Genomic DNA, 19,704 nt, shown 5'->3' with positions numbered 1-19,704 from the left:
CTTGCAACATGCAAATGGCTTGGGCAGTCTGCCCCAGGGGAGAACTGGTAGCAGGTTTAGAATTGGGTCCCACACCCTTCCCTCATCACTCTCCCCTCATCTGTCACCAGTCTATTCCTCTTCTTTGCCAAATTCACCATCCTTTTCCCCTGAAAGTGTCTCAAAGGCTAAGCTATTTACTCTGGGAACGTGAAGGGCTTGACTGATGCTGGGGAGTTGAGGGGGAGGTTCAGATTGGTTAACTCCCCACAGTACTACAGTTCTGCCCTCACCACCGCAAAGCTTTGTGTGCTAACTACGTGCAGGGCACAGTGCTAAGTACTTGGTTCATGAAATGATACAGGAATCGGTATTGCCACCAAATTCTAGATACAAAACTGAAATGCTAAGGAGCTATTGTAGCTTACCCAATGTCACTCAATTAGTAAGTGACAGAGCTTGGATTCAAACCCATGTCTGCCTGCCTCTAAAGTCCTTCTCTTAGAGCATCTTCCTTTCAGAGATGGAAATCCACACACTGAGACTAAGCCAACCCAGGGCAAGGGACGCCTGATCTCTGGCAGGCCAAGAGGACTTGTCAGTCGGCCAATCTGTGACAGAGGTGGACATAGGATTGAAAGCTAATTAGAAATCAAGGGCCATATAAATAGAAAATACTTCTAAGATGATGCTAGAACTTCTTCCCAGAGTGGTGACCCGGGACCGACTCCTGGTCAGGCCACGAGAAGGCACCACTTGATGGCATCATGTCAGTGGCAAACAGAGAGGAGGATACCGACTGGAGTTTCTTTCACACTTGCTGTGGGCTTCCCTGCTGCTTTCCTACATGGTCTTTAGTTCTGTTTGGTGCCCTGGTCTTTTAGGAAGGCTTTTGGGAGCACACATCAGCTGTCAAAGTGGGCAAATCAGTGCTTTCAAAGATGTCACCCCCACCCCACCCCCCAGTCAGTGCAGCCTGATTATGATTCTGCCCAGCAGTTAGTTAGAAATCACAGCCTCAGGGCCGAGCTGCCCCCCTCGGCCCGGGGCTCAGCACCACCCCCTCTGTTATTTTCAGCCCTTTGTTCAGCTGCCCTTGGAGAATGAGCTGAACAGGAACCTTCGCCTGGAAGAAGGGGGAATCTGACTTGAGCTTTTGCAGAGTCCCAATTTGCCAAAGACTATGTCAGCCAGGGCATGGGTGCTGGAGCAACACCTGCCTCTGCCTGGCCTGCCTACTGAGCAGGGGCTGGGCCTCAGAGTTGTGAAAACTGCTTTAAAGGAGAGGCTATAATCTCCCACTCGGCCTCCTAGAAATGAGTCCTCTGTTGCCAGGCATCTTGCATCTGAACTTGGCCTTCTCTCCTGCTCCAATTCCATTTCTTTAAGCTCCCTCCCGCCCCCACAGCTTTAGAAGCAGGCTGGTACAACATGAATTAATGAGAGCCTTTTCTTTAGATGAAGAACAGGAGGGTCTCTCTGTCCCTTTCCTGTATGAAACCCAAGTTCCTTAGTAGAAAGTCCAGATGAAACTCAGAGGCAGCAGAATTGCATGGGGAGCGGGGAATCATAACAGATTCCCCAAAACTTCTTTCATCAGGGGACAGGAGGACTCGAGGCAAATATAGGCTCATCCTGATAGAAAGAAGCTTAGACTGCAGAAGGTCCTGCCCTTTATTTTACTAATAAAAAAATCTCTCCAGATTGTTCCATGAGCTGCTCTTGGGACAATGGAGGTAATCCTTTCTATCTAGCAACTACAGGTGACTTGAACCTCTTAGAATTTGTCTAGGCAAGTGGACCTGAACTTCTCTGGAAAGCCTGATTTGCCTCAGCCTGCCCCAGACCAGGTCCTTCTCCCCAGCCGACCCACTCCCTGTCTTCACACTGGTATATTCCTCCCCTCCTTCTCTGTCCTACTTCTGCTGCCCCCAGACACCTCTTCACCAAGGTCTAAATTAAGCCCATCTGTTAAAAGTAACAATTACAACCCAGGCCTGATGGCTTCTTGCTTAGGTATAGCTTCAAACCAACTATAAATTGGGCGCCTGTCAAGGACCTACATCCCGTAGACCTTCAAGCAGACACAGGTGGGAAGTGGTGGGGGGGGAGTTCAAACATCTCTGGGCTCCTTCTTCTGTGATGCCTCCCTCTGGCATCCAGAAAGACAGGGTAAAGGGGGCCACCCTCTCATGAGGACCCATCATCCTCCCTGAAAGTGAAAATCCTTCCTGGAAAATGCAATCCATGATAGTGATACCTACCACCTGCCCAGAGGGGCCAGGAAATTATCAGTAAGTCTCTTCCCACCCCCCCCCACCACCCCCCCCAGAATTCTGAGGGCTTGGACAGGCCACTTTTTCCCTTTTACTGACAGCCTCTTGAGATTGTATTACTTTAGCAACTGTGCTCCTAGAAAGCGTATTAGGAACTCACCAAGTGGTGGAGGTGAGGGGCAAGGGTGGGGAATTGGGAGTATATGACTCGTTGCTTAAAAGCAAGCAACCAAAAAACTTGGTAGACCTATTATAAAGAAAGCTTATAGGACTAGAGTCTGGAATGAGGTGGGGGAGAGCACCAATAATAAAGTTACATGAGTCTCACTGCGCTGCCTGCATTGGCTCTGATCATTGCCATTGTCGTTGTTTTAGGGGAGACATGCGCCATACCAAATGATGATACCTTGGTTGGAAAAGCTGATGAGAAAGGTGGGCAACACCATTCTCCGCAAGCAGGTGCAGAGGCAAAGCATCTTGTTTTGAAATTCAGAAATTGGATGTCTTAAAGTCATAATTGGTAGTTGAATGACTTTCCTTTCTCCTCTTTTGACAGAATCCATGATCGCTTCCATTGGAAATCCAACACAAGTACTGAAAGTTAAAGAGACATTTGGGACTTGGATAAGAGAGTCTGCTAACAAGAGTGATGAGCGGATCTGGGTGACTGAACATTTCTCAGGTACCTTCACTTGACAATGACCCACATCATTGTGGTAGTTGTGCCTTTAATCTGTTGCCTGCCTTCAAGCTTCTTCTATCTCTGTGTGTCTGAAATCCCTGCTGACTGGTGTCACAGAACTGCCCTTTATTTCAGACAGCACAAATGAGTGGGCAGAACACTTTTCTCAGTTGAGCACACTGGTGACAAGCCTTGCAGTTCAGGTCACAAGGACATGACCGGGGTATTCCCAACTTAGCTTATCCAGAAGGAAGCAAATATCATTATGACTCCAGTCTTAAAAAGCCCCAAACCATAATGTGGAAGAAATATCAGACAAATTCTTGTGCACTGTCCATCTTTCTTTAAGGAGAGTACTTTTGGCCATCTTTCTCAGATATCTGTTGGACAGAGAGCCCAGGGGAGAAGGTGAAGTGCCATCTTGCAGACACACTGCATCTAAGCATGACCCTAGTTATACTGCCCCAGAGGGACGTGGTCAGGGATTGCCAGTGAGGGTAGCAGTAGCCTCATTCCAGAAGGGGTCTGACCATATTCACTGGTCAGAGCGATAGCTGAGACACTCTGCTTCATTTCATCAGGGCCAAGTGATCAGCGGGTAGTGACTGCGTGGGTTGCCAGCCAAGAAGGACGCTGGCTCAGAAGGAAAGAGGAACACTGTGAATTAGCAGTGGCAGGAGGAGGCAGGAGGTGACTGCCCAAGTGCCAAGTGTTTGCTATTCCCAGTACAGGCCTATATCGGTCTGATAGATTTTATAAACAATCTAGGGTATGCTGGGAGGGAGTGATACAGTTTTCCTAGGAGGAGTAAAACCAACTCTGTGGCTCCTACCTTTGAAGCATGGTTTAAGAATCCAGAGAAGAAAACTGGACTTTGAGTTTGGGAGTCTGAGACTCTAACCTGGACATGAACCCTTGCAGGACACCTCACTCTCAAGTTCCCTCTTTCTAACTCTCTCCCCTGACTCACTCCCAAGCTGTGATTGCCTCTCCCTGGCTTTCCCCCTGCAGGCATCAGGGTGAAGGAATTCAAAGACCAACCCTCCCTGTTGAATGGCAGTTACACTCTCGTGCATCTCCCATATTATTTCCATGGCTGCGGGCATGCCGTTCACAACAACTGTCTCTACTACCACAAAGGAGGCTCCAACACCATAGTGAGGTGAGTCATTTGGGTCACAGCTGTCTTTCCGCATCCCAGACAGCACCTGTGTGGTGCTTTAGTAATCTGAGAGCTACTTAGGGTTTGGGACTGTGGTGCCATCATCTTCCTGTCCCCAGAGCCTGGCACACAGAGGTCAGTCAGGGTTTTCTGACTGAACCACAGGAAACAGTGAGTGAGCCCCATGACCCAGCCCTGACCTGGGATCTGCAACATTGCTGCTTGGGACACCAAGACTAAGGTCAGAGCCAGAGAGAAGTAGACCTGGTGTGATTAGGGCTGCAGCTTTGTCATCCTTTGAGAAAAGAAGCAGCCAGAACCTAGCTCTCCCTAGCCAGGAAGGTTCACACACACTCAAAGTTTCTGAAAAACTTTGGGTGTGAAGAATTTCATGTCCCAGCTGAGATCATTGAAGACTAAGGATGACAGTGCAAAGCCAGGGAACTTTGCATTCAGATTGATCTGTCATCTTGATGGAGCCCTTGCCAGGCCACCTGTCTTCCTCTCTGCTTACCAAGGGGAAGGAAAGTGGTCACCTGGGTAAGCTGTGCTCGGGGTGGCAGCCATGTCTTCCTGACTCCCCAAAAGAATTGCTAAAATTTTGTCTTTGTGGCTCAAGAAGAAATCAGGTTTTGGGCCGAGGCAGGGCATCTTGGGAAATGAAGAGAGTAGGGAGCTCAAGTCAGGTTCCAACTTCTCCTACTCACTCCATGGCCTCAGACAAGACACCACCTCCTGTGGTCTGCAGCCCTCCAGCTGTACCCTTATCTGAGATAATTCCAGTATTATGAAAGCCATGGTCCTAGTCATCCAAAACAAGAGATAAGGACCTGAGAGAGGGCTGGGTCCCTCTTCCCTTGCCCTCACAGCCCTCCTCCACTTGGTGAGGTCCAGTCGCAACAACCTTGCTGGCATTGAGTGTGGGTGAGGATGGGGGTGGGACACATGTCAGCTGTGGCTGGAAGCATCTCCTCCTCCCCCTCTCATCTCCCTCTCCCAGGCCTCCCCATCATTTCCATATCTCCTTGGCTACCTCATTGGGCAGAGTCTTGTGTTAACAGCAAACAACAACCAACCCACCTCCTGTTCAGAAGCCAGTACTCCCCAGACACATTCCTTCCCATGACATTTCTCCTCATTTAATTCTGCAGCTCCCTACTGCCACAGCACTGTTTTTACATAGGGATGAGGGTGGTAAGGGAGTTCCAGGATGAGTGAGCCCCAGAAAGAGGATTGGCCTCTCCAAGAGTGTCTTCTAATGAAGCTACGTGTGTCTGACACACTACTTCGGCCTGCTCTATGCCAGGCCACAGGTGGGGCCAGGGGGCAGGCAGGCTGGAATAAGACCCTGTTTTTCCTGTGAGGGGTCAGGCCTCCTCAAGAAATGCAGCTGCTAGGTACCAGACCAATGGTACTGATGGACTGATTGGCAGTTCTGAGCTCCAGACATTCAGAGGAAGAAGCAGAGGTGGGCAGGCAGGCTGTACTCAAGGCCTTATTTTCTCTGGTGTCTCTCACACTTACCTCAGGGTCTCTTGATTGACTCCAAGTTTGTTCGTTTAGGCTCCACCGCATACCTGCAGATTCATGCTTCCCCTATTTCTTCTCCTGCTCAATGGCACCCTCTTGTGTTTTTCTTCTCATTTAGCCTAACGTTCGTGAATTTTCATTCCTGGAATTAGGTAACTTTTGAATCATAATCAACTTTTAGATATGGTCTGGATTTGGAGTCTGCCTGGTCAGACAGCCTCCAGGAGCTGAGGGCATGGGATTCCATGCTGTAGCTGAATTTATCCAGTCACTTTCCTGACAAAAAAACTGCATGGCCTTGACTTGGCTACGTTTCTTCTCAGCTGACAACTTTCTTCTTCATTTAGACCACTGTGACATTTTTGTCGTAAAAATTCCAGCATGGGGTAGAGGAAGAACCCCCAAAATTGCAGTTAGAAAACCTAAATTCTAACTCTGGCTACTTACTCATATTCCTGGGCTAGTCACTTTCTCATGTGTAAAATGAAAAGACTGGACTAGATCATTTTTTAAGGCCCCTTGCAGATCTAAGAATCTTAGGGCATTTCAGGAGATTGGCAAACAACTGAGGAGTCATGAGGGTAAGGAATTTTCCTGAGGCACGTGGCACGAAGGTGGACACTTTAGATGTAGTCAGCATCCTTTACATCCTTGGTATGCAGAGTATTGTGGGTAAACCGGTAGACCTAGAATTTAGAAATGCAGAATCCCAAGCCCCACTCCAGTTTAATAGAGGAGGCAAAACAAAAACAAAAAGCAAAAAACAAAAAACCTACCATTGTCCACAAAAATGCTGACTCATATCTACCTTTTTCACATTTCAGATTTGAATTTGGCAAAGAAACATCCCAAACTCTGAAACTTGAAAATGCCCTGTATTTTGATCGAAAATACCTCTTTGCAAATTCCAAGACTTACTTCAATTTAGCTGTGGATGAAAAGGGTCTTTGGATTATCTATGCTTCAAGTGTGGATGGCTCAAGCATTCTTGTCGCCCAGTTGGATGAGAGGACATTCTCTGTGGTGCAACACATTAATACCACATACCCCAAGACCAAGGCCGGTAACGCCTTCATTGCCCAAGGGATCCTTTATGTCACGGACACCAAAGATCTGAGGATAACATTTGCCTTTGATTTGTTAGGAGGGAAACAGATCAATGCAAACTTTAATTTAAGAACTTCCCAGTCTGTTCTTGCCATGTTATCCTACAATATGAGAGACCAGCATTTATATTCATGGGAAGATGGTCATTTAATGCTTTATCCTGTGCGGTTTTTGTCAGCTACAATAAACCAGTGATGAGAAGCATTCTGTTCCCCCTTGACAAGTTTCAGATGTTCTCTGGTACCATGAATATTCCAACATAAAACTTGTCTTTAGGGGAACCAGGTCCTTAGCTGTCATAATCTCATGACATGAGTGTTTATATGGTCAGGGAACCCCCTTTAAATTCAGATTCCTTAGAGGAAAATAGCAACAAACTGGAGGTCAAGATGGCTATGATTTGGTGATTTCTCCACAGACTATCTGGGCAAGTTACCCTTCTCTCTGTGAGCCTTGTTTTCCTGACTGGTAATATGAAAGGGCTGCCAAAGATGACTGGCAAGATTCCCTCCACCTGTAGGGATTTCTGTGCTTCTCGGCTGTTACTGCTTTCACAGCTGTTACATATTTGGTTTGGTTTTTTGGTTTTTAGCCACATGCTGAGCAAATTTACCTCCGAGATAAGCCCGAACACTTGAGCAATGAATTCCTTAGTAGTGACTTGTGTTCAGTGCCTTGGGAAGCTGCATGGACCCTTTAAGGCTGTGGAGGGACCACATTAGCCATAATTTACTACCATTCTCTGCGTCCGCACCAGCCACCACAGCACTGGAATGAGCATCATCCTGGGCTCGCGTTTGCCGCTCCAAAGTTAAAAAAGCCAGGCACAGCTACACGCTCAGGCTTGCTAATGAAACAGAAACAGGCACTTCCAGGTTCCTATCAGTCTCTGATCCTGCTGTAGATCACAAACACTGAATCCTCACGTCACCCTGGCTGCTGCTTTCACTGCTACGTATCTGCTATCAACTACTAAATATTATGTGAGTAGGCATTAATCTGGCTAGAACCATGGGAAGCCCTTTGCAGTTTTTGGAAGAGGCACCATTTGTGATTATTATCTAGAACAGGGACGGGCAAACCATGGCCCTTAGGCCAAAGTTAGACCATTGCAAGTTTTTGTGAAGTTGTATTGGAACAAGGTCACTCGCCTTTGCTTGTGTATCAGAGTTTGTGACTACTTTTGCTCTACAGTGGCAGAATTGAGTTGTTGCGAAAAGGTTGAGTAGGGGCCCTGCAAAGCCTAGAACATTTACCCTTTGGCCCTTTACACCAAAAGTTTGCCAACTTCTGGGCTATAAAGTGAGGCTGATTGTTGGCAGGGCTTATCCGCCAGAGGCTGTTTGTTATGTTTTGTTTTATTCCAGACAAAGAAAGACTAATAATACGGTTTGAGTGTTTGGTCGAGGGGAAGGGTGAGAACAGCATAAAATTAAGTGGCCCTCCCCCAAAGCGGTTAGTAAACCGCTCTTTCCCTAATGTAGTTTCAAAGGATGTCATCTGATCCCATTGGAAGCTAGGAGAAAAATCCAGTTTAACTTGCACCTGAATGCCCTTAAGTATGTATTTTCTGCCGATTCAGTTCTTCAGACATCCTGCAGCCTGGTGTATGGGCAGGGCTGCTGAGAGGAGAGGGGAATCTGGAAAGTTACTGGGGTCCCACAGCCAGGAAGGAAGGGGACCCAGAGAAATCTTATGTAAAGATTTTTTTATCTGTTTGCCTTCACTGAATTCGTGTGTGTGTTGGAGGAGAGCCACACACTCAGGGTTTTTCATACTTGGGGGCCCTGAGTGTGGCCTGATCACTTATTTAATGGAAGCATTTTGAAACTTATGGGCTATACATATTTGGGTATTTAAATCTCCCCACCCCCTGAAAACACTTAGGCAGCTACTGGGGACTTCTTTGTTGTTGTATTCTCAAAATAATGGATATTTGAAAGCTTTTCTTCACTTCTCTGTTAGATTGGTTGTGTCCTGTCAGCATAGCTTAAAAAAAATAACTCTTCAGATTCATGTTTTGTAACAAAGTAAAATAGTTTCATACTTAAGATCAATGCATCTAGAGAATACTAGTCTTTTGAAGTATTTGAATACATGTGTTTCTGTTTCTGGACATAGGGGACCTGGATATGAATACAGTTTCATAGTAATAGTGGTATTAGTAATATATACATCCAATACTAATTATATATATGGTAGCAACCAAAGAATCTTGTTGAATTAGCACATATTCCTTTCAGAAAAAAATTTTTAGAAACCTCAGTCTTGATATCTGAACTATCCTGACTCCCTTAATTGTGGGTATGGGATTATATACTCACTGCTAGGGAAGTTCATAGTGGGATTTTTTGTTTTTCCCCATGGAGGACTAATATCGGGATAACTGAGTCTGAGCAAGGTGTAAGTAACAATATAATAGGGTTGAAGGTTTGTCTTTACACAAGGCAAAGAATCCAGATTTTACTCCTTCTTGCCTGCAAATACTACTTTATTAAAAAAAAAAAGGCTTGGGCTCACTGCTAAAGTAGAATGTACAACCTAATGTTTTTAAGTCAAGATACCATTTTAGAAGTTTACATTGTCACTTATAATCAAAGTTGCTTTAAAGCACTTTTCAAATATCTGCACTTCTGATGTCAGAATCAAAGCAGATTATTTCCTAATTCTTCTTTAATCTAAAATAGATAGCTTTCCCCTGGAAAGTAAATAAAACTGTCCTCCCAACCTCAAATGTAGGCCAGACACTATTTCAAAGCATTTTCTCTCAAAGTGATAATGTGTCGTATCAAAGCCGTGCAGGTGGTCATGGTCTCAAGTGGATCACTAAGCACAGATGTTATGACAGAGAAAGAGTTCTGGGGTGAAAGCTTTAAAATGAGGAGTTCAGGGGCACCTGGGAGGCTCAGTCAGTTAAGCGTCTGACCTCAGCCCAAGTCATGATCTTCTTTTCAGGAGTTTGAGCCCCGCCTTGGACTCTGTATTGACAGCTGAGAGCCTGGAGCCTGCTTCGGATTCTGTGTCTCCCTCTCTCTCTGCCCTTCCCCTGCGCATGCTCTGTGTCTTTCTCTGTCTCAAAAATAAATAAATGTTAATAAAAAATTAAAATGAGGAGTTCCGGGCTTAGGTCCCTTCGCAGTCATTCCCTTCAAGGTTGCTAAGTGAGGGGCCAATGAGACGCTATGATCCTTGAAGAGCCAGGAGTCACTTTCCAACTTCAAGGTACATTTTGTCTGTGACTAATGTCAAACCACATGAAGAGGTATGTGATAGGGCTTTTCAGTTTCTCCGCTGCTGCTGGGACCTGGTGTAGCAAGCGCACTATTAAAAGATGGGATGTCCAATCTGTAACCACAGATCTGAACAATTCTGAACAACAAATGAATCATGGTGAATGTCTCTCTTTTGGTTGCCGTTTATTTAACGTTAGTCAATAAAATAAGTCATACATTGAAACAAGTGTATTCTTATTTTTACCTCCTGTTGATTTACATGTAACATTTACAAGAAAAAATAACAACCCAAAGCAATATTGTGGAAGAATTACATTGGTTGCTCCTCTGTTGAAACTCTTGGAATTTGCTGACTCCTGAATACTGAAAAGTCATTGATACGGACTATGTGTTCTCTATAGGAAAACCCGAAAAATGTAGTAACCAGTAACTAGAACTAGAGACAGACATAAACTCAGTGAAGATCTGCTAATTTATTGACATAGGCAAAGCAATTGGAAAGAACATAACATTTTGATCTAAAATAAAATAAGACAGATTTTAAAAAACTGAATTGGTGTGAATCTGGGCAGGTATCTTAATCCCTCAGCCTCTGTTTCATCTGTAAAATGTATAATAGTATTACTTACCTCCTTTGATTTTTCTGTGTCAAATGACAAATGCTATGAAAATGATATAATTCTTGATAAATTATTGTTACTTTTACAGTTCATCCTTATGGAGAATCAGATTCTTGCAGCCTTATTCGAGGGTTGAGGGACTGCATCAGGGACACCACACCACAGTTTCTGTCTGCTGGCCTGTTTGATTAGGCGGTTAACACTTCACATCCCCAAAAATGGTTCTTAGCAATGTAACGAATTTACAATAAAACTGACTCTAATAATGAAAAAAATGGATTTTTCCCTCTGCCCTTCCATCCTCCCTTCCACAGGTGCCGAATCAAGGGCACTTCTCAATGACATCCTCCTGGCTGAACTCCATCCCAGAGCTTGCTTCCTGGGAAACCCAACCTATTGTAGAGTTGCCAGATAAACTCCAGGATGCCCAGTTAAAACTTAAATTGAGATAAAGAACAATCACAACATTTTTAGTGTAAGTATGTCCCAGGTATGGTACAGAATATATTTACAATTAAAACTTGTTTGTCTGAAATTCTAATTTGACTGGGAGTCCTGCAACCCTAAACAGTTGTGGTCCTAAAAAGAAGCCACTGAGATCAGGTTTTGGAGCTGGATCATTCACCACCTGTTTACAATGAGGACCCCATTGCTGGTAGTAGATTGAGCACAATTAGCCTTTGGAACAATGCGATGGTCCATTTGTTAAGACTTTGGTGATGAATGGTATACCAGTGGAAAGGAATACCTTAGCTAATGTTATGTATCAGATGTTTGAGAATTAGGGAGAAATAGGGACTAAAAAGGAAACAAAATCAGGAGGGAGGCTGTTGCTAAGCTTGATTGGCCCTCTGGAAAAAGATAAAACGCTGAAACCAATTAATTGCCAAGTGAAAACTACGTGAGAAAGCCCAGGTAGGGCCTCCTTCACAGCATACAAAGAGGCTCTGATCTCTTGCAGTAGAGAGCAGGAAAAAATGAGGACCCGACCTTGGACTTGATCAGAGTTGCCAAGCTCAGAAGAAGGTGAAACTCACAGTCAGAGAAGTTCGCTGTACCAAGGTGAGGACCCAGACAGGGAAAGATTCGGAACCTGCCGTATGGGATGGGGATATCTAGGTTGGCTGCTTCCAAATTTCATTGTGTGTAGTATTTGTGGTCATTTGGAAACAGAGGAAATTCAGGGCTGGGTTACACTAAGTAAGCTTGTTGGCAATTTTTTTTCTGCAAAAGGTCTGATAATAATTTAGGCTTTGTAGGCCACACTGTCTCTGCTTAACTGTTTAACTCTGCTGTTGTAGCTAAAAACAATCCTAGACCACACATAAGTGAGGAAGCATGGCTATATTTCAAAAAAACTTTCTGGGCATTGAAATTTGAATTTTACAATTTTCAAGTGTCATAAAATGTTTTTCTTTTGACTCTTAACTATTTAAAAATGTAGAAAACCATTCTTAGCTTACAGATTGTACAAAAACAGGTGGTAGGCTTTATTTGACCTACAGTGCGGTTTGCTGACCCTTGGTGTGATACTGTGATTTAGAATTAGACATACATATTTGTTCTTTGTCCCCTTTTCTTACACAGAGCTCCTAAAACTATTGGAATTTCCTGTGATTAGAGCCATAAAAAATGTCTTTTATTGTTAATGAGGTGACTTTTGAAAAGCCCCTAAACAACCTAAGGATGGAGGCTGGTTGCCAGGGCACCCAAATATGTTATTAGAAGGTTGGGACTTTGAGTCCCACCCTGACCTCCAGGGAGAGGAGATGGGTTGGAGGTTAAATCAGTTGCCAGCGGCCAGTGACTTAATCAATCATGGCTGTGTAATGAAGCCTCCATTAAAAACCCAAAGGACTTAATGTATTTTCTGTATTTATGAGTCTGTTCCTCTTTTTGTTTTATTGAAGTTTAGTTGACACATAATGTTACATTATTTTCAGATGTACAACATAGTGGTTCGACAACTCTATTAAACTCACCACAAGTATAACTATCATCTGTCATCATAGAATGCTATTACAATATCATTGACTATATTCCCTATATTGTATTTTTTATCCCTGCGACTTACTCATTCCATAACTAGAAGCTTGTGTCTCCCACTCCCTTCGCCTCCTCCCCTCTGGCAACCACCAGTTTCTTCTCTGTGCTTACATTCTATTTATGCTTTTTTTGTGTGCATTTTGTTTTTTCAATTCTACACATAAGTGAAATCATATTGTATTTGTCTTTGTCTGGCTTATTTTACTTATCATAATATCCTCTAGGTCCATCTATGTTGTCTCAAATAGCAAGAACTCATTCTTATGGCTGAGTAATAGTCCATTGTGTATATACACCACATCTTTCTTTACCCATTCATCTACCATTGGACACTTAGGTTGCTTCCATATCTTGGCTATTGTAAATAACACCGCAGTAAGCATAGGGATGTGTATATCTTTACAAATTAGTGTTTGTTTCCTTCAGGTAGATACCAAGAAGTTGAGTTACTGCATCATATGGTACTTCTGTTTTTAATTTTTTTAGGAAACTTCATACTGTTTTCCACAGTGGCTGCACCAATTTACCTTCCCACCAACAGTACACGAAGGTTCCCTTGTCTCTACATCCTTGCCAACACGTGTTGTTTCTGGTCTCTTTGATACTAGCCATTATATTCAACACCTGATGATGATGATGATTTAAAAAATGGACAAAAGACCTGAATAGACATTTTTCCAAAGAAGACATACAGATGGCCAACACATGAAAAGATGGTCAACATCACTAATTATCAGAGAAATACAAATCAAAACCACAATGAGATATTCCCTTGCAACAATCATTCTGCCTTTTAATGGAGGTATTTAAACAAGGAATTAGTGAACTACAGTCTGCTAGGTTACCTATTTTTGTAAATAATGTTTTATTAGAATGCAGCCACACTCATTTCTTTATGTATTGACTGACACTTTTTTTTTTTTTGTGCTACAACAGCAGAGTTATGTAATTGCTACAGAAACCTGCTGCAAACATAAAATAATTACTATTTAGCCCTTTAAGAAAAGGTTTGCTGACCCTTGGCTAGACCATTTACATTTAATGTAATTATTGTTATGGTTGACTTAAATCTATAATCTTGATATTGTCTCATCTGTTGTTTTTCTTTTTCTGCTGTTTTTTGAACTGATTGAATTTTTTAATAACTCCACCTTATTTTCTTTCTGGGCTTTTGGTTATAATAAGTATAAGTTGTTACAAACAACTTACTGTTGTTTTATTTTCCTTTAGAGTTTATCGTGTGTATTTTTATCAGTGTACCTGTACTTTTTTAGCATAAGAAGCTTAGAACAATATATTTCCATTCTCCTGGCCTTTGTGCTATTGTTCTTATGCATTTTACTTGTACATATGGTATGCAACTAGCAAGTATTAGTATTTTTGATTCAAGTAGACAGTCATCTTTTAAATATATTTTAATAATGAAGAAAGAAGTCTATTCTTTGCCTATGTAGTTACCAGTGTTGGTGATTTGTGTTTCTTTGTGCAGATAGATCTCCATCTAGTATCATTCCTCTTTGGATTGAGGGACTGACTTCCTATACATGACTTTCACATTTCTTAGTGCAGATCTGCTGGTGATAAATTCATTTACCTTTTCTTTGTTGAAGTCTTTATTTCACATTCTTTTTGTGCTTCTTTTTTGGCAAGGCAATTAGGTCTCCCTTGCTTTTATCCCCAGTTTGAGCGATAATTGACCTATAACGTTCCTTAGTTTTAGGTGTACAACATAATTATAGGATATATGTAAAGTGAAAAAATTATCACAGTAAGTTTAGCTAACATCTATCACCTTACATAAATTCTTTTCTTGTGATGGGAACTGTGTGTGTGTGTGTGTGTGTGTGTGTGTGTGTGTGTGTGATGAGAACTTTAAAAAGTCTACTCTTCTAGCAATCATCAATTATGCAATATGGTATTGTTAAATATAGACGTTATACATTCTATCCTCAGAACTTATATATTCTGTAACTGGAAGCTGTTACCTTTACTTCACATTCATGTATTTTCCACTGACAAGCCCCCCCCCCCAACAAATAATCTATTCTCTATCTCCTTAAATTGGATTTTCTTAGATTCCACATGTAAGTGAGATCATAAGAATATCTTTCTCTGCCAGACTTAATTTCACTGAGCATAATGCCCTCAAGCATGAACCTCAGGGTGAATGATCAAATAGGTTGTTTCCGAATTAGGCTGTCATTGTAATTATAGCTATGGCTACAATGAACATTTGGATGCAAACAGCTTTTTCAGATAGAGATTTCATTCCCTTTGGGTATATACCCAGACTGGAATATGGAATCATATGAAAGTTCAATTTTTAATAATTTGAACCTCCATAATATTCTCTATATCACAGTAGCAATTTATATTGCCAACAACAGTGAAAAGGAAATTCCTTTTTCTCATCCTTACCGATACTTGTTATCCCTTTGTTACATTTCTATTTGATGTTATCTCTTTGTTGTTTTAACAGGTGTGAAGTGCTGTCATTGTGGTTTAGATTTGCATCACTCTAATTCATGATGTTGAGCCCCTTTTCACCTTCCTCCTGGCTACTCTGTCTTATTTGGGGGAAATGTCTCTCTACTTGGTGCCCTTGGGCGTTTTCTAATTGGATGGTTTCATTTCTTTCTACTGAGTCATATGCATTTGTTAGATGTTATGGATATCAACCCCGATCAGATATGATGTGTTAATGTTTGTTCTCCCATTCTGCAGCTTGCCTTTTCATTTCCTAATGGATTCCTTGGCTGGGTGGGAGCTTTTTAGTTTGGTGTAATCTCACTTGTTTGTTTTTGCTTTGGTTGCCTTTGCTTTGGGGGACAAATCAAAAAAATCATTGCCAAGATTTACATCAAAGAACTTACCTACTGTGTTTTCACCTAGGAGTTTTAGGATTTCAGGTCTCATGTTCATGTCTTTAACCCAATTCGAGTTGATTCTTTCGTATATGGTGTAAGAGAGGAGTCCACTCTCATCCTTTTGCCTGTGGCTGTCTACTTTTCCCAGCAATTTATTGCAGAGACTATCTTCTTTCCATTGTTTACTCTTGACTCCTGGTCATAAGGTGGTCACAGATGAGTGGGTTTATTTCTAGGTTCCCTATTCTGTTCCTTTGTGTCCATTTTTATGCCAATACCATACTATTTTGATTTTTTTAATGTTTATTTATTTTTGAGAAAGAGAGAGCATGGGCAGGGGAGGGGCAGAGAGAGAAAGAGACACAGAATGTGAAGCAGGCTCCAGGCTCTGAGCTGTCAGCACAGAACCCAACGTGGCGCTCAAACCCATGAACCATGAGACCATGACCTGAGAAGAAGTCGGACACTTAACCGACTGAGCCACCCAGGTGCCCCTTAATTGAGGTATAATGAAGAGCTAACATTAAACTAGCTTCAGGTGCCCAACATAATGGTTCAGTATTTGTATACATTGTGAAATGACCACCACACTAAGTCTAGTTAATATATATTGCCACAAATTGTTACTAACGTGTTTTCTTGTGATGAGAACTTTTAAGATGTATTCTCTTAACTTTCAAATACACAGTACAGTATTAGTAATGGTAATTACTGTGCTGTATGTACATTACATCCCTGGACTTTTTGTTTTTCCTAAAGCTGGGAGTTGGTGCTTTTTAACCTTAGTCACCCACTCATCTACCTCCCACTTTTCCCTGCCTCTGGAAACCACCAAATTTTTCTCTAGATCTATGAACTCAGTTTGGTTTTTGAGTTTGTTTCTTGGTTGTTTTTTTTTTTTTTTTCTTGTTAAGATTCCACCAGTAAGTGAGATCAGTCTGATTCATTCCACTGGGCACAATATTCCCAAGGTCCATCTGTGTTGTTGCAAATAAGCCTTCTTGTTTATGTACACATGATCCCATTGTGTACATATATACCCCATTTTCTCTATCCATTCATCCACCTGTGGACACTTCTGTTGTTTCCATACCTTGCCTATTGTAAGTATGCTGCAGTAAGCATGGGGGTGCATGTGTCTTCTCAAGTTAGTGTTTTTATTTTCTTTGGATACTCAGAAACAGAGTTGCAGGATCATATGGTAGTTCTATTTTTAATGTTTTGAGGAATCTCCATTCTGTCTTCCATAGTGGCTGTGTCAATTTACATTGCCACCCAGGGCATCCAAGGGCTCACCCTTCTCTACATCCTCACCAACACTAATGTCTTGGCTTCTTGATGATAGCCAGGTAGCAGTTGTGAGATGTCATTGTGGTTTTGATTTGCATTTTGCTGATGAGGAGTGATATTGAGCATTTAACTTTTGGCCCTCCATATGACTTCTTTGGCAAATGTCTGTTGAGATCCTCTGCCCATATTTAATCACACTTTTATTGCTATCTTTATATATTGTGGATATTCACCTCATCAGATACATGATTTACAAATAGTTTCTCCCCTTGTATACCTGGCCTTTTCATTTTGTTGATAATGTCCTTAGTTTTACAGAAGCTTTTCAATTTGATGGAGTCCCACTTGTTTAGTTTTGCCTTTTCTGCCCTTGCTTTTGGTGTCACAACCAAAACCCATTGCCATAACCAGTGACCAGAACCTTAACCCCTGTGTTTTCATCTATGAGTTTTATAGTTTCTGGTCTCACTTTCAAGTCTTTAATGTACTCTCAGTAAATTTTTTTTAACAACATACTGTAATTTTTTATTATCAACCATCTAAAGTCATAATGCCTCTAGATTAACACCAAGTGACCGAGTACTTTATTCCTGAAAAAGGTTTTGGAAAAGCTTCCCTCTGTGCAGTTGATTTGGCTGAATTTTTTCTTTAACAATTTCAATTCCAGTATAATGAACATAGTGTTATATTTCAGGTATATAATATAGTGATTCAAAATTGTATACATTACTCAGTGCTCATCAAGGTAAGTGTACTTTTAATCCCCTTCATCTATTTCACCTATCCTCTCCCCCACCTCCCCTCTGGTAACCACCAACTCTATATATTTAAGAACCTAGGTGGGGGAGGATCTTGTCCTCCTTTTTTTGGATCATTTGTTTTGTTAAATTCCACATACGAATAAAATCTTAGGGTATTTACTGTCTTTCTGTGACTTATTTCACTTAGCATAATACCCTCTAGATTCATCCATGTTATTGGAAATGGAAAGATTTCATTTTTTTTTTTTTGTGACTAATATTCCTGTGTGTGTGTGTGTGTGTGTGTGTGTGTGTGTGTATGTACCAATCTTCTTTGCCCATTCAGCTCTTGATGGACACCTGTGTTGCTTTCTGTAATTTGGTTATTATAAATAATGCTACAATAACATAGGGGTGCATATACCCTTTTGAATTGGCATTTTTGTATTCTTTGGGTAAATACCCAGGAGTGGAATTACTGGGTCTTATGGTCATTCTGTTTTTAATTTTCGAGGAACATCCATTGTGTTTTCCACAGAAGCTGTACCAGTTTGCATTCCTACCAATGGTGTATAAGAGTTCCTTTTTTTCCAAATCCTTGTCAACATTTGTTGTTTCTTGTGTTTTCAATTTTATCCATTCTGATAGGTGTGAGGTGATATCGCACTTTTGATTTGTATTTCCTTGACAATTAGTGATGTTGAGCATCTTTTCATGTGTCTGTTGGCCATCTAGATATCTGGAGAAATGTCTGTTCTTGTCTCTGCCCATTTTTTAATTATTTGTTTTTTGGGTGTTGAGTTGTAGGAGGTCTTTGTATATTTGGATACAAACCCTTTATTAGATATGTCATTTGCAAATATCTTCTCATTCAGTAGGTTCCCTTTTTTTGTTGATCATTTCCTTTGCTGTACAGCAGCTTTTTATTTTGATGAGGTCCCAGTAGTTTATTTTTGCTTTTGTTTCCCCCACCTCTGGAGAACGATCTAGAAAAATGTTACTATGTCCAATGTCAGAGAAACTACTTCCTATGCTCTCTTCTAGAGTATTCAGGTCTCACATTTACATCTTTAATCCCTTTCAAGCTTATTTTTATGTATAGTGTAAGAAAGTGATCCAGTTTCATTATTTTGCAGTGGCTGTCAAGTTTTCCCAACACATTTGCTGAAGAGACTATCTTTGCGTTGCATATCGTTATCGCCTTTGTCATAGGTTACTTAACCAAATACTCATGGATTTATTTCTGTGCTCTCTATTCTGTTCCAACAGTATATGCATCTTTTTTTGTGTCAGTACCACACTGGTTTGCTATAGCTCTCTGGTATACCTTGAAATCTGGAATTATGATACCTCCAGCTTTGCTCTTCTTTTTCAAGACTTCTTTAGCTATTTGGGTGTGCGTGTGTGTATGTGTGTGTGTGGTTCCAAACAAATTTTATAATTATTTCCTCTAGTTCTTTGAAAAATACTATTGGTATTTTGATAAGAATTGCACTGAATCTGTAGATTGCTTTGAGCAGTATGAGCATTTTAATATTTGTCCTTCCAATCCATGAGCACAGACTAGCTTTCCATTTGTTTATCTTCACTCTCTTTATATGCGTTTCTGTATCCAGAAACGCATATAAAGAATTAGAAACCATGATTGAGATTAACTCCAGTTTTGTAAAACCGGTTCAATATTCAAAAATCAATTAATGTAATCTACCCTATCAATAGGCTAAAGAAGAAAAATGAATCAATAGGTGCAGGAAATGCTTCAAGATTTACTATAAAGTTAATCAAGACAGTATGGTACTGGCAAAAGAAGAGACAAATAGATCAGTAGGACAGAGTCCAGAAGTGGGTCTACAAAATGCAGTCAACTAACCTTTGACAATTCAGTAGAGAAAGGTTAGTCTTTCCAGCAAATAGTGGCAGCCACTGAGAAGTCTGAATCTCAGTTCAGACTGACTGAATCAGCTGGTCCTATGTTAGAACAGACAAAAATGGAGGGGATGCAACATGCTCAGGTTACTGGGTACTAAATTGTGGGAAGCGTATGTATAGGTGTGCGGTTTCTGCCCAATTTGCGTTTCTGTGTACTCAGACGTCCACCTTCTCCACACAGCACTGCTCCTGACTTGGCTCCTTCACCAGTGTCCTCACCAAACTCCGCATGTAATTCAATAA

The 19,704-nt window shown here is 41.6% G+C and overlaps 1 protein-coding gene across 1 annotated transcript in view; it reads left to right on the top strand.

Annotated features, from left to right (window-relative positions):
• GLDN (gliomedin) overlaps positions 1–11,189 on the top strand; it is a 63,130-nt gene extending 51,941 nt beyond the window's left edge. Inside the window, exons 7-10 of the mRNA XM_027067246.2 lie at positions 2,631–2,714; positions 2,812–2,937; positions 3,949–4,099; positions 6,454–11,189. Coding sequence (XP_026923047.1) covers positions 2,631–2,714; positions 2,812–2,937; positions 3,949–4,099; positions 6,454–6,931 — 839 coding nt within the window. The 3' untranslated portion in view covers positions 6,932–11,189. The remainder of the gene's footprint in view (positions 1–2,630; positions 2,715–2,811; positions 2,938–3,948; positions 4,100–6,453) is intronic.
• Positions 11,190–19,704: the final 8,515 nt, after the last annotated feature.

Source organism: Acinonyx jubatus, chromosome B3, assembly GCF_027475565.1.
Source record: "Acinonyx jubatus isolate Ajub_Pintada_27869175 chromosome B3, VMU_Ajub_asm_v1.0, whole genome shotgun sequence".
In the NCBI taxonomy this organism is placed as follows: domain Eukaryota; kingdom Metazoa; phylum Chordata; class Mammalia; order Carnivora; family Felidae; genus Acinonyx; species Acinonyx jubatus.
The sequence above is the reverse complement of the archived record's forward strand: the minus strand, read 5'-3'. Positions and strand labels throughout refer to the sequence as shown.